Genomic DNA, 11801 nt, shown 5'->3' with positions numbered 1-11801 from the left:
ATATATATATATATATATATATACATATTTATATATATACTTCTATGAATATTGCTGAAGTATCTGCAGTGATATTGTTGTCATCTGCTGCCTTTGCATCTTTGATGATAAGTGATATAAGTGATGTCCCACTTAAAAACAGTTAAGAGTTAGAGACAGGAACAGCATCCACCACTTATAAAACAATACCTTAATCTACTTCATGTCAGCATGAAAAAGTGATGTAAAATCATTTATACATACATATATACATACATGCATACATTTAGATGTATATGTAAATACACACACACATACAAATACACAGACACACATAACTTTTTATGTGTAAACAAAGTCAAAAATATATATATAATTTGTGTGATATATCATTGTATAATTTTGATATATAAATAATTTCTATATATCAATAGATAGCCAATTTATATTGATATGTAACAATACCAACATCAATATTTAATTTAATTTATTTTTTAAATATTTCATCTATTTTTTTATCAGCTGGTAGCTATGTTGAATCTTGCAAACTGGAAGAATATGTGCAATAATAAAGCTATAGTATTGATGTTTTTTCCTCAAGTAAATTATCAAGAATTTTCTGAAGATATCTGTGGCATGATATACAAAAATATCAACATGACAGCACTAGAAATTCAGGTTAATGAAAGAATCCTTGGATTAAATGACTTCTTAACATTCGTAAGTCATAAATATTTCTTTTTCTATTGATTTTGTATTACCTGGTTCATGTTGCTCCTCTGGTTAATTTGGTAAGATTTACAGAATAAAAGTAAGTTTCTGGTGAGCTAGCACTCTGAATCAGTTTTTGATTCCTTGTAGGAGCCATTCTAATTCATTTGCACTGTTAATGGCCTTTGGAAACCTATCATTTCTGTTGAAATTATATTGTAAGAATTTTTTCTAGAAATATTCTTTATTTGTTGCTGAGGAAAATCCACAGGTGATAAATATTTTGTGCCAAAGTTAATTATTCATGGCAGCCTAATTAAAGGGATTCATTTTAATAAAATACACTTTCCTCTTTATCATTAATGACAATGATAAAATATACATATTATATATAACTATTTATATTTTATACATTGACAGTTAAACTTATGAACATTTCTACTCAGTATTCATCTACCCAAACAGATTATTAGTATTTCAATGAAAAATAATCATATAGTTAAACTACCAAAGCAGTTCATTGCTTTTGATGAGCATGTCCGAGAGGTAGACAAAGAGAGGTGGGGGAGAAAGAGATAAAGGGAAAGAGAGAGACAGAGAGAAGGAGACACACCTGCAATTATTTAGATTTGGTGTGAACAAGAGGAATAGTAATATAAATCTTGCAAGCTTTCTAGGTTGGTAAGATCGATGAGGCTGATGTTCAGTTTCAACTTCTATAAGTCATTATTTGTATAGAGGGAGTGAGTTCCAAAGGGATGTAGTTCTAGGAAAGTAGCACAGAGCATTTAAGAATAGATTTGCATCTGAAAAGAGTAGTTTATAATTAATTACTACAGAGGAGAAGGGTTGTTGCAGCAAAGACCTCTAGATAAAGTATACACTGTATAATCCATTATTACATACAGTTTTGATACAGTTATATTGCAATATATAAATATCAAAAGTATATACTACAAATATACATATATGATAGTATGTGGATGTGTTTAATATCTTATGTTAACTTTTCATAGTTTTTTCTTTTCATTTGCCACAATTTTATTGATTATATAGAAACCAACTAAACAGTAAAACCAAGTGAAGGAAAATATTTTATGTGTAACACACTCTTGCCTTATCCTGAATTAAAACATTGGATTACTGGAAATGTCAACATTTTTAACATTAATACTTCAGTTTATCAGACTGTAAGTAGGTACATTTGCTGATGCAAGTAGCACAAGCATTTTATCGTAATATTATATTTCAATCCCTCGTAGAGATGTGTTAAAATTCTGCCTTGGATGAACTTAGGTACAGACTTGCATTTTATCCAAAGTATATGTCAATATCACAAAAATTGAGTCAAACTTCATGGCAACTTTGCTATTAGGGAAGCTGAAACACAGAATCAGAATTTGTGAGGGCAGGCTGGACTAAATTTAGATTTAACTAACAGTCCTCTTTTCACACTTTATAAGCTACTTTTACTTCATGAATAGACCTGGCTAGAATTAACAAATACTATTGTCAGAAATTAACCCATGTTCCAGTCCTTTGTTACATGACAAATTATAAAATCATTAGAATACCTGATGACAAAGCTATCCTTCAACAACAGCAACTACAACTACAAAAATACAATCTCAAGATTGAAAAAAAAAGAAGTGTTGTATCAAAATGAAATAAAGCAAATCTGTTGTCTAAATATTCATCCTTTTCATTCTAGCTCTCTGATATATCTGATGCAAACTACAAAGTCAATTATACAGCTGTGGCAGTACAGAACCTTAAATTTCAGCAGCTGATGTCTTATTTTATAATGAATTTTTCATCAATTTTTCCCAAAATAAAAGAAAACTGGTCAGATAGTATGTTGGGCAGCATACTATATGGAAGTCTGCTAGAAAAATGGGGAAGTATTGATAATGTCATAAACATTGTAAGGTAAGCATTGAGTTAAACGATTTTCTTTTATTTTTTTAATAGTCAATACAATAAATTTAATAGTTTTAGAGCTTCAGTGATATCAATTTCAATTTTCCTTTCCCCACTTCCATTATTTAACTCTGCATGGCATTTTGTTTTTTCTGTAAGCACATTATTTTGAGACAAGGCTTAGAATATATATGAATATATATTTATATAAATGCAGACATACACAGTTAAACAATCAATATATAAAATAATCTCCCAGTCTGCCTGATATGTTAATCTCACTTTTACTGAGATAGCTTCATGATCAGGTTTTCTTTCACAAATTTTGTGTCAACTTATCCTGCAGACTCAACATCATGTGACTTAAACACTTAACTATTTCACCGCTTTTCCATCTTGCTAGTTTTACTTCCACCTTAGAAAATCCCTATCTTCAACACAGTTCTTTTTCTCATTACATCTGTCAGCTATTTGCCTTTCATATCCATACTAGTTGAGCAGCTTTGCTGCACCCATTTGCTAATAGTCAGTCATTTTTTCATCTTAATTGTGCTCATATTTCTTATAAAATGAACAATGTAACTCCAGCATATAATAAACTTATCATTACTTTCAAATCATTCAAGATCTGCATTTTCTGATAATGTTTCATATAGTATAATAATATTTTACCAGAGCTATGCTGCAGTTCTGCTCATATAAACTTAGTGTTCATATATTCGTTTTAGTTGATAATGGGTCATTAAGAAGTATAGCTATCCACCATGTTACTTATGTTTTAAAATGAATATTTGATTTCATTCACTCCCAATTTCTTATAAGAAATGCTTAGTTTCATTGTTTATATTTCAGCTCCACAGCAGTACGTCAAATTGTAAAGATCAGTCTCTCTAGATATGCCAAGACACCAGGCATTATACAAGAATTCAACCACCAGCTGTTTGTCCAATACAACATTGTTAAATTTCTCAATTATCATCTTACTAAAATAGATGGTAAGTAACATCATTATCAATAACTATTTTTTATTTGTTGTCACCAGTGATGACATTTATGTTTATTTCATCCATTATTTAATCTATTCTTGAATCATGTGGGTCCAGAGAATTATTGCATATTTCCAGTTTTTATAGCATTAGACTGATGACATTAGCCTACACAGGAAACTTTTCTTATAACTTTTCCCTACTAGTCACCATTGTGATGTTATTACAGTAGTGCAATATAGCACTCAGACTTCTTTAGAAGGACTATGAATGCTATGTTTAGCTGTTGTTAGTTAACTGTTAAGAATATAAAGCCTTGTCCTTCACTAGGGTGTTCTGATACCATGTTTAATTGAGAATACTTTTATTCTCTCTGGATTTAATTTATTCAGTAACTGTATATAACATCATAATTATTTATAAAATGGATAGTCTGTAGGATAAAATGCTTTATGTACTTATCACTCTCTTTATATTATAGACTTCAAATTTCATTGAGGTCAATTTTGCCCATTGTCTCTCATTAGTCAATATAATAAAATGCTAGTCAAGTAGTGAACTCCATGTGTTTCTGTAAGGAGTCAAAAATGTGAATGGAATCATAGTAGAAGAATAGAATCATGGTAGAAAGTTATGAATATTTTAATGTCTTGTTTTTCTTGTTAGAGTATTGCCACAGACATACTTTGCCAATTTGGTGTATAACCATGTTATATATAATATTGAGAAGGCATTGAGATCAGTAGCCAATATTTAGTTATTTGGTTATCTCTTTATGTTGATAAAAAGCACACTTAATGAACATGCCACCTGATAATGAGAAGTGTGATAATATATTATACTATTGATTGAATGCCAGCAACTATCTTTTATTCTAATTACATATATTTGCTATAGAAAATTAACTTCAACTGGTTTAATTGTAGTAAACCTTCCTCGTATTTAGCCTATATCTTCAAAATAATTTCATTTTACATATGGATACAACTTGTATTTTCTGGAAGCTGTATAACAGATTGGATGAACTCTGTATATATTTTACTGATTCTAAAGGTATAGAATAAGTCATTCCATGCATTTAGTTTGAAGTGAGACCAAAGAGAGACTAAACTGAATACTACAAGGCATTTAATCCAACACTTTACTGTTTCAGCCATTTTCTCTATGTCTTCAAATTGCTTCCACTGATTATTTTTATTCTAAGTTTTACATCACAATATACTCACATTTTCAGTTCATATCATTAAGCTGGTAGAATTGTTCTGAAATTCCTTCCATCTTTGCTTCTTTTAGTAGATCAGAAAAATTAAAACTTTTATGAATTTGAATTTTAAGATCAATAAACAGAACCAAAGATTAAGCAAACTTAAATTATTTTATTTTATTAACAACTAAAAGAAAATATCATTTTTTCCCGTAATTATTCAAAGGTTTCCAATTTTCAGCTTCTTCATCCTTTGATTTATTGGATTATATCAATTCTACTGAATTAATGAAAGTTGTCGAGAATGCTGAAAAAATTCCTGATTCTGCGGAACTATTACCAAATTTCTTCCTGCATATGATCAAGAACCAAGACAATGTGAGTAACTTATATTTTATATTATTGTAATAAATACGTTTATATGGTTTTGAACATTTCTAACATTTCATACCCATGTAAAAGTTCTTGGCTTTGGGTAAAAGAAAATACAGGAAGATCACTTATTTATGATTTTATTGAACATATTCCCCTCTCAGATTTACAAACTTATTGCAGCAGTCTTTCAATTTTTCTAAGCCCTGTAAAAAAAACTCGGAAGGTTGGGCCTCCAACCAGGCCTTTTGCAATACTCTTAAAGCCAGGAACTTTTCAGCACTCCCTTATATGTGAATATTCTCACACTACAATTCTATACTTGTTCTTATGAAAAAATGGTTATAGTCAAGCAATTAATTAAAATTTAATTCATCTCATGTAAGTGAAACAGTTACTTAAAAATTCTTTATTAGATGTATCCATCAGTGAGTTATTGACTCAAAGGAGTTCAGAAGAGTGCATACCTATTCTAGAACTTCAGTTTAGCACTACAGTTAATTGAAACATTCGTCAATTACAAAGCACTTCTTCCATTCTCCCACTAGTGTCAGTGAACTGGTGAAAAAGTATTGGATGGGATGGCTCCTATTTTCAGCTGAAATCTTTAAAGCCTTGTCTGAAGCAGAAAGGAAGTGTCCGTAATCCCTTTTATGATCTCTAAGATTATTAAGAAGGGAAGGAGTTATCTTATGACTGGTGACCTAGCCCAAGTATATTTATTACAGATTAGATTCTACTACAGGCTCCAAATTCCCAGGTTGATGGTGTTAACCTGAGTTTCAGGTGAAGTTTGCTACTCAAATAGTGAATATCACAGTGAATATCAAATGACTGTACTATGAACCTAACACAGTAGCAATTTTGGAGAATGAATCATCAACCTTTTTACCAATGCTTGATTTGGCTAACTCTGAACAACTTAAGTTGCCAAAATACAATATAAAACTTTTACTGAAATCCTTAGTTGAAACAACTTTATATACATTTCCTTTTATCTCTTAGTTAACCCCCACTTTTTTATGGCTTCTGATATTGGTAGGAGAAGGGGAAAAGTTATTGTCAAATTGGAGATGACAACTTGGCTGCTATAGCTGTTGTTGTTACTGTTTGGCTGAAACCAGACTGTGGTTTGCTGTGTCTGAGGTGATGTGTTCCTGCCTCAAATGTCAGATACCAACTGAAATATGACTGTCTTTTACTATCTTTTATAATAACTATTGCAAAATTGAGTCATGAAGTGGAAAAGTTAAGTTGTCACATTTGATTAATCAAATTATATCAAATATTAAAATCGTTTGTTGAAAGGCTAATAGTCAAACAAAAAATAAAAATATGCCCTTTTTCAATACAATTTTACAACTATATCAAGAATTCCAATCAGTGAACCACAGTTTACAACATGAATCTGGCCAGAACTTCTGCTTCACATATATTATATTCTAATTATGATTTTATCCTTTCTTTCATTTCCTTTTATTTTTATTTTAGATTAAAAAAGTATTTGATGAAAATACTTGGAAAACAATGTGTAGTGACAAAAATATGTTCTATGAAATGTTTAATCCTTCCACCGTATCAATTGATGACATTGATGAAGTAAGGAAAGCCGTATGTGACACATTAATGAATGGCATTGATATTAAGAAATTACAAATGCAAGTGATGGGAAATGTTGCTGGTTTAAAAGAGCTCATTGACACAGTAAGATTCTCTGTGGAGTTTTTAGCAGTTTCTTTTTCCTTTTTTTCTTAATATTTAAATTATCTAAATAATGAATGAATACTGAAATAAAGTAACAGTTAAATTATAAAACAACAACTAAATTAATCTATTCAGTTTATGAATGTTTAAATTCAATTTTAATCTTATCATTTCTCTTAACAGCAAGAGAACTTAGTTATCTTATATTCTTCAACAATCATGTGTTTTTTAGATATTCCTTCGCCAATCTGTTCTCCTCATCTCTGCCTTCTTACCTACTCCTTCACACTCAATTGTTTTTCTTACCTATTTATTGTTCCACTTATAATTTTCCCACCTTTATCCACTTTATAACTTTTCCTCAACTTGAACCTGCTTTGACTGTTTTCATCCCACCTACTACACCTTTCTCTCTGCCATTTTCCCTATTTTTTTTTCTGCTTCCACACATCTCTTTCACCTTTACAGCATTCACATCTCATTCAACTCTACTAAGCCCCAACCACCTGCACTCTACACAACTCACAACCCCATATGCCCATCTATTTACACAGATACTCTCCTTTATATGCACACAACTCCTTGCCTCTTCCTCTCTCTTCACTCCTCCCCATAGAACTGCATTCCCACATTGCCCCTAATCTTTTGTCTTCCTTCCTTTCCAGCAACCATCCCTTTTACCTTTCTTTTTTTTTCTTTTTTGATGAAGGACTCTATATCCAAAATGTTAAAGACCCTTTCCCTTTTTCCTTTTTCTTTCCAAACATGAAACTAATAACACTTTTGTGAAAACTTGTCCTTCTTGTATTTTTTCTTGTTCTTGTTTATTCATCTCAGATTTATTTGTCTGGATATGACTTTTGATAGAGTCCCATACTCTGCAGTCCAGTGGATGCTAAGGAAGCTATACAAGGATGAATGCTTTGCGAGAAACATACAAGTCATAGATATAAGTGATGTTAGCAGAGAAATCAGTGAAAAATTTAATAAACATATTTAAACCCACATAGCAAGATGATTGTGTACAGATCAATATTCCTGATCCCTAACACTGAGGTTCTCTCTTTGACTTGTCTTTATTCTCAATGCAAGTTATGTGTACAGAAAAGTCATGCTAATGGAGAACTAGAATTTTGGATACAATAGATGCTCAAGAGTGTTTAGAAGTAAAGGCACTTATTAAATGAAGTCTTATGTCTACTCAGACAGATTACTAGAAGTACTTGATCATTTTTGTTTACTTCCCTGCTCAATCCATTGGGGGCTAGACTGAGGGGACGGTAGAAGGCCGGATGGTATGACAATTTTCCTGTTCCATGGTGGTAAGTCCCTCATCTGGAATTCCACATACTGTGACACCTTCTCCAGCAGCAGCTTGGTATTGTCAGCTATCAACCCAGGATCTACTGCTCAACAGGCTGAGAAAAAAACTATCATGGTATTGGTCACTCTCCGACAGGTTCATGGTCAAGCCTGTGACAGTTGATACCTCCAGCATTCTTGCCCCCCAGACCATATCCCCGCTCACTGCTATTGGGGCAGAGATTGATGTGCAAGCCCCGTGAGTCAGAGTGGCTGTTCCAATGCATCTCCTTTCTTATCCTCTGTGGCAACACCTTTCCCGTTTTATCTGCTGGGACCATGAGAAATATTCCCATATTGTGAGAGGCAAGATTCTCCATTAAAAGAAGCTTCATTTAATTATAAGCATTACTCAAAATCACAAGTTCTTCAGTCAATATTTCTCATTATCACACTATCATGTATAAAGTTTTTAACGTTTACTGTAAACTGCTTATATTTATCATAATTCTTAGTAAATTGATTTTGGTAATATAATACATCTGCAGACATGTAGGATCAAGAAAAAATATGGAAATAAGAGATAAGATCAAATTTCAGGATGCTAGGATTCTTTGGTGGGAAAGGCTACAAATAAGTACAGCAGTTTGTATTATTATGTACAAGAACAATGAGGATGATAATAATGGTAGTCAGGAAGAAGTTAAGGATTATGATTGTTTGAGTGTGAGATAATTTTACAAAGGAAAAGGTCAACAAAGAAAGATTGATTCTCACTGTTTTTAATTCCAGATTACAAGTACCAGCAGAAATAATTCTGATTTGATGCCAACTGATTTTCAAAAGCTTACCCGTGAAATTGAACATCTACAGGAATTATTGACATCTCTCACTAACAAAAGACTAGATGTCCTTATTGGTGGCGATAATCAATGGTTCAAAGAAGAAAAATACAAAGACATCTTCCAAAAATTTGAAAAAGAGTGGAATTTTGCTGACACAAATATTTTGAAGGCTAGGTAATATTTGGATATATATATATTTGAATATTTATGAGATGTTTTAGTGCTAGAATGGTTGAGATAAAGTAAAGTATAAACCTCATCTTTTGTGTTATTACTGGAATTGTTTTCAGTTGAATTTTCTCCAGTTTGTGCATACAAGTTGAAAAAAGTTTTAGATATAAAATTATAGAATCTAACAATGTTATGTACAATATTAAATAAACTTTGGTAAATATAATTATTTTTAAATATATTTTGTCCTTGCTATAAAATAATTTCAGAGCTGTTCACCATGGTAATAAAAAATTTATGAATGAACAACATGTAATATCAAAGTAATAAAACAATGTTGGTATTAAACAGAGTTAAATTTTTCTAATATAAATTTGTATTCATCTGTCAGCAGTTATATTTGTGTTCCTCCAAGTTGGGATCAAGTCCATTTTATATATGTTCATATACAATGATAGAATAACAGAATGGAAATTAAAATAGAAATTAAATAAAATCGAAATTAACTGAATTTTTTTTTTTTTTTTTTTTTTTCAGATCTATGATGTTGGAAAATTACTTGACTGTCATTCTTAATTCAAATATTTCTGATGCCAATCTCTTAATAATTAAAACCAATCTTTATCGACAACTGGCAATCATGAAATTTATCAACACCAGACTAGAACAATTAACAAGTAAGAAACGTTAAAAATTGACTTAATTGTTTACTGTGAGAGAAATTAGAGGAGGAAAATGAATCTGGAGTATAAGAATTTTAAAAATTTGTTTCTTCATGTCATAATATTCAACTAATACATGTAAAAATTACAAGGTTTGTGATTTATGGAATATGGAAGAAATGAGGTATTGTAGTGTGTATGCATTTTCCAAAGGTGTTAGTGAGACAATAGATATGAAATCATAACAACATAGAGTTGAAACATGTCCAGTAAAATCATTGCTAAATTTACCATGAGTGGATGGCAGAAATGGTAGAGCTTCTTGGTATGTGATTACATGACTTTGTATTCAGAGATAAAATCTCAACAAGTTGACATACCCTTTCATCTTTCCAAAATCAATTAAATATGTCCAGTCGGTTATTGTGGACACAGTCCCCAAGAAGTAGGATTGATTTAATTTATTACACTCTTAAGATGGTGTCCCTGCATGGCCACAATCCAATGACAGTAACCAGTAAAATATTTTCTCAAAAACTAAATATCATCTATTTTAGTAATAAAGATAGACTGTGAAAATGAAGCTTTAGAGAATGAGGATCTTTCCTCTGAATGTTCAGTTTTTCTTCACACTAACCAACATAAGTAATATTTCACTCTTTAATAAATAATTGACATAGTGTCAGATGTGAAATAGTGTCAGATGGGGAGAATGTTTTTATTTCAAGCAAGCAAAGAAAATCTGATTTAACTTTGGAATAAAAGATGAGCAAAAGAATGATGCGAGATGTGGTAGAAAATAATAAATAAAATTCAAAACACATTTATAGATTCCTAATTTTTTCTGCATAATAATTCTTTTTCTCTGTGTTGTTTTGTTGTATAGAAAATGGCAAATTTGATCTTGAAAAGTACATTGATAAACCATTGCTACAAGCTTTAGAACTGTTTGAAAACAATTCATTGAGTATTGAAAGCCTTTTTGACATACTTCTTGAGCTAGTAAGAAACCCTCTGGAGGTAACTAATGTTTCATATATTATTTATTTTCATGCTTAAGTATTCAACAGATAACTGTTTGGCATATCAAAAGATTTATTATTATTCTGCACTAATTAGAGCTAATTTAATATTTAAATACTAGATTCATTTTACTATGCCATTTTTTATTAATAAATTGAAATACCATTAATGCTCTGATTTGATACTTACATTTTTTTTTTTTTTTTGTCGAAAGACATTTTTATGAGAGATAAATCAATAAATCTCCCAAGATAGGACTCTAACTTATGGGAGGCAATCTCCTCAGATAGCCTGATATAAACTATTCCTCCCACAAACATATAACATGCCTTGAGCTAATTGCTCAGAAGTCTGAACTCTTAGTTAGCCTAATATAGAAATTTATAATAGAGAATAACAGTTGATTAAACTGACCAGAGTGTTCATTCATCCATTTATATTCATTTAATATCTATTTTTACCATGCTAGCAGCGCTTTTGACAGAGATTTATATGAGGTTGAATTTTATGGAGAGGACACTTTTCCTGCCACCAACCCTCATTCATCTTTTAAATTTTTCAACATCAATAAATAACATATATATATGTATATATATATATATATATATATAAAGAGAGAGAGAGATTGATTCCACAGATTCTCTGTACCAGTTCCCTTGCATGGCATTGGCTAACTTGGGTCTATAGAAGAAGACAGTTACCCATGGTGCCACACAGTGGAATTGAAACCAAACCCTTGAAGTTACAAGACAAAACTCCTTAGCCACAGCCATACCTGTGTTAATTTTCAATGAAGTCCAAGATCAACACTTCATCTTATCCAATAGCATTAAAGGAAAAGATAGAATTACATACATACATGCATACATACATACATACATACATACATACATACATACATACATACATACATACATACATA

At 31.0% G+C, this 11801-nt stretch overlaps 1 protein-coding gene across 1 annotated transcript in view; it reads left to right on the top strand.

Moving 5' to 3' along the window:
* LOC106873158 (uncharacterized) overlaps positions 1 to 10930 on the top strand; it is a 121184-nt gene extending 110254 nt beyond the window's left edge. The window contains exons 33-40 of the mRNA XM_052966834.1: positions 502 to 699; positions 2402 to 2619; positions 3463 to 3605; positions 5042 to 5178; positions 6664 to 6876; positions 8971 to 9197; positions 9732 to 9871; positions 10743 to 10930. Coding sequence (XP_052822794.1) covers positions 502 to 699; positions 2402 to 2619; positions 3463 to 3605; positions 5042 to 5178; positions 6664 to 6876; positions 8971 to 9197; positions 9732 to 9871; positions 10743 to 10915 — 1449 coding nt within the window. The 3' untranslated portion in view covers positions 10916 to 10930. The remainder of the gene's footprint in view (positions 1 to 501; positions 700 to 2401; positions 2620 to 3462; positions 3606 to 5041; positions 5179 to 6663; positions 6877 to 8970; positions 9198 to 9731; positions 9872 to 10742) is intronic.
* Positions 10931 to 11801: the final 871 nt, after the last annotated feature.

Source organism: Octopus bimaculoides, chromosome 1 (assembly GCF_001194135.2).
Source record: "Octopus bimaculoides isolate UCB-OBI-ISO-001 chromosome 1, ASM119413v2, whole genome shotgun sequence".
Classification (NCBI taxonomy): domain Eukaryota; kingdom Metazoa; phylum Mollusca; class Cephalopoda; order Octopoda; family Octopodidae; genus Octopus; species Octopus bimaculoides.
The sequence above is the reverse complement of the archived record's forward strand: the minus strand, read 5'-3'. Positions and strand labels throughout refer to the sequence as shown.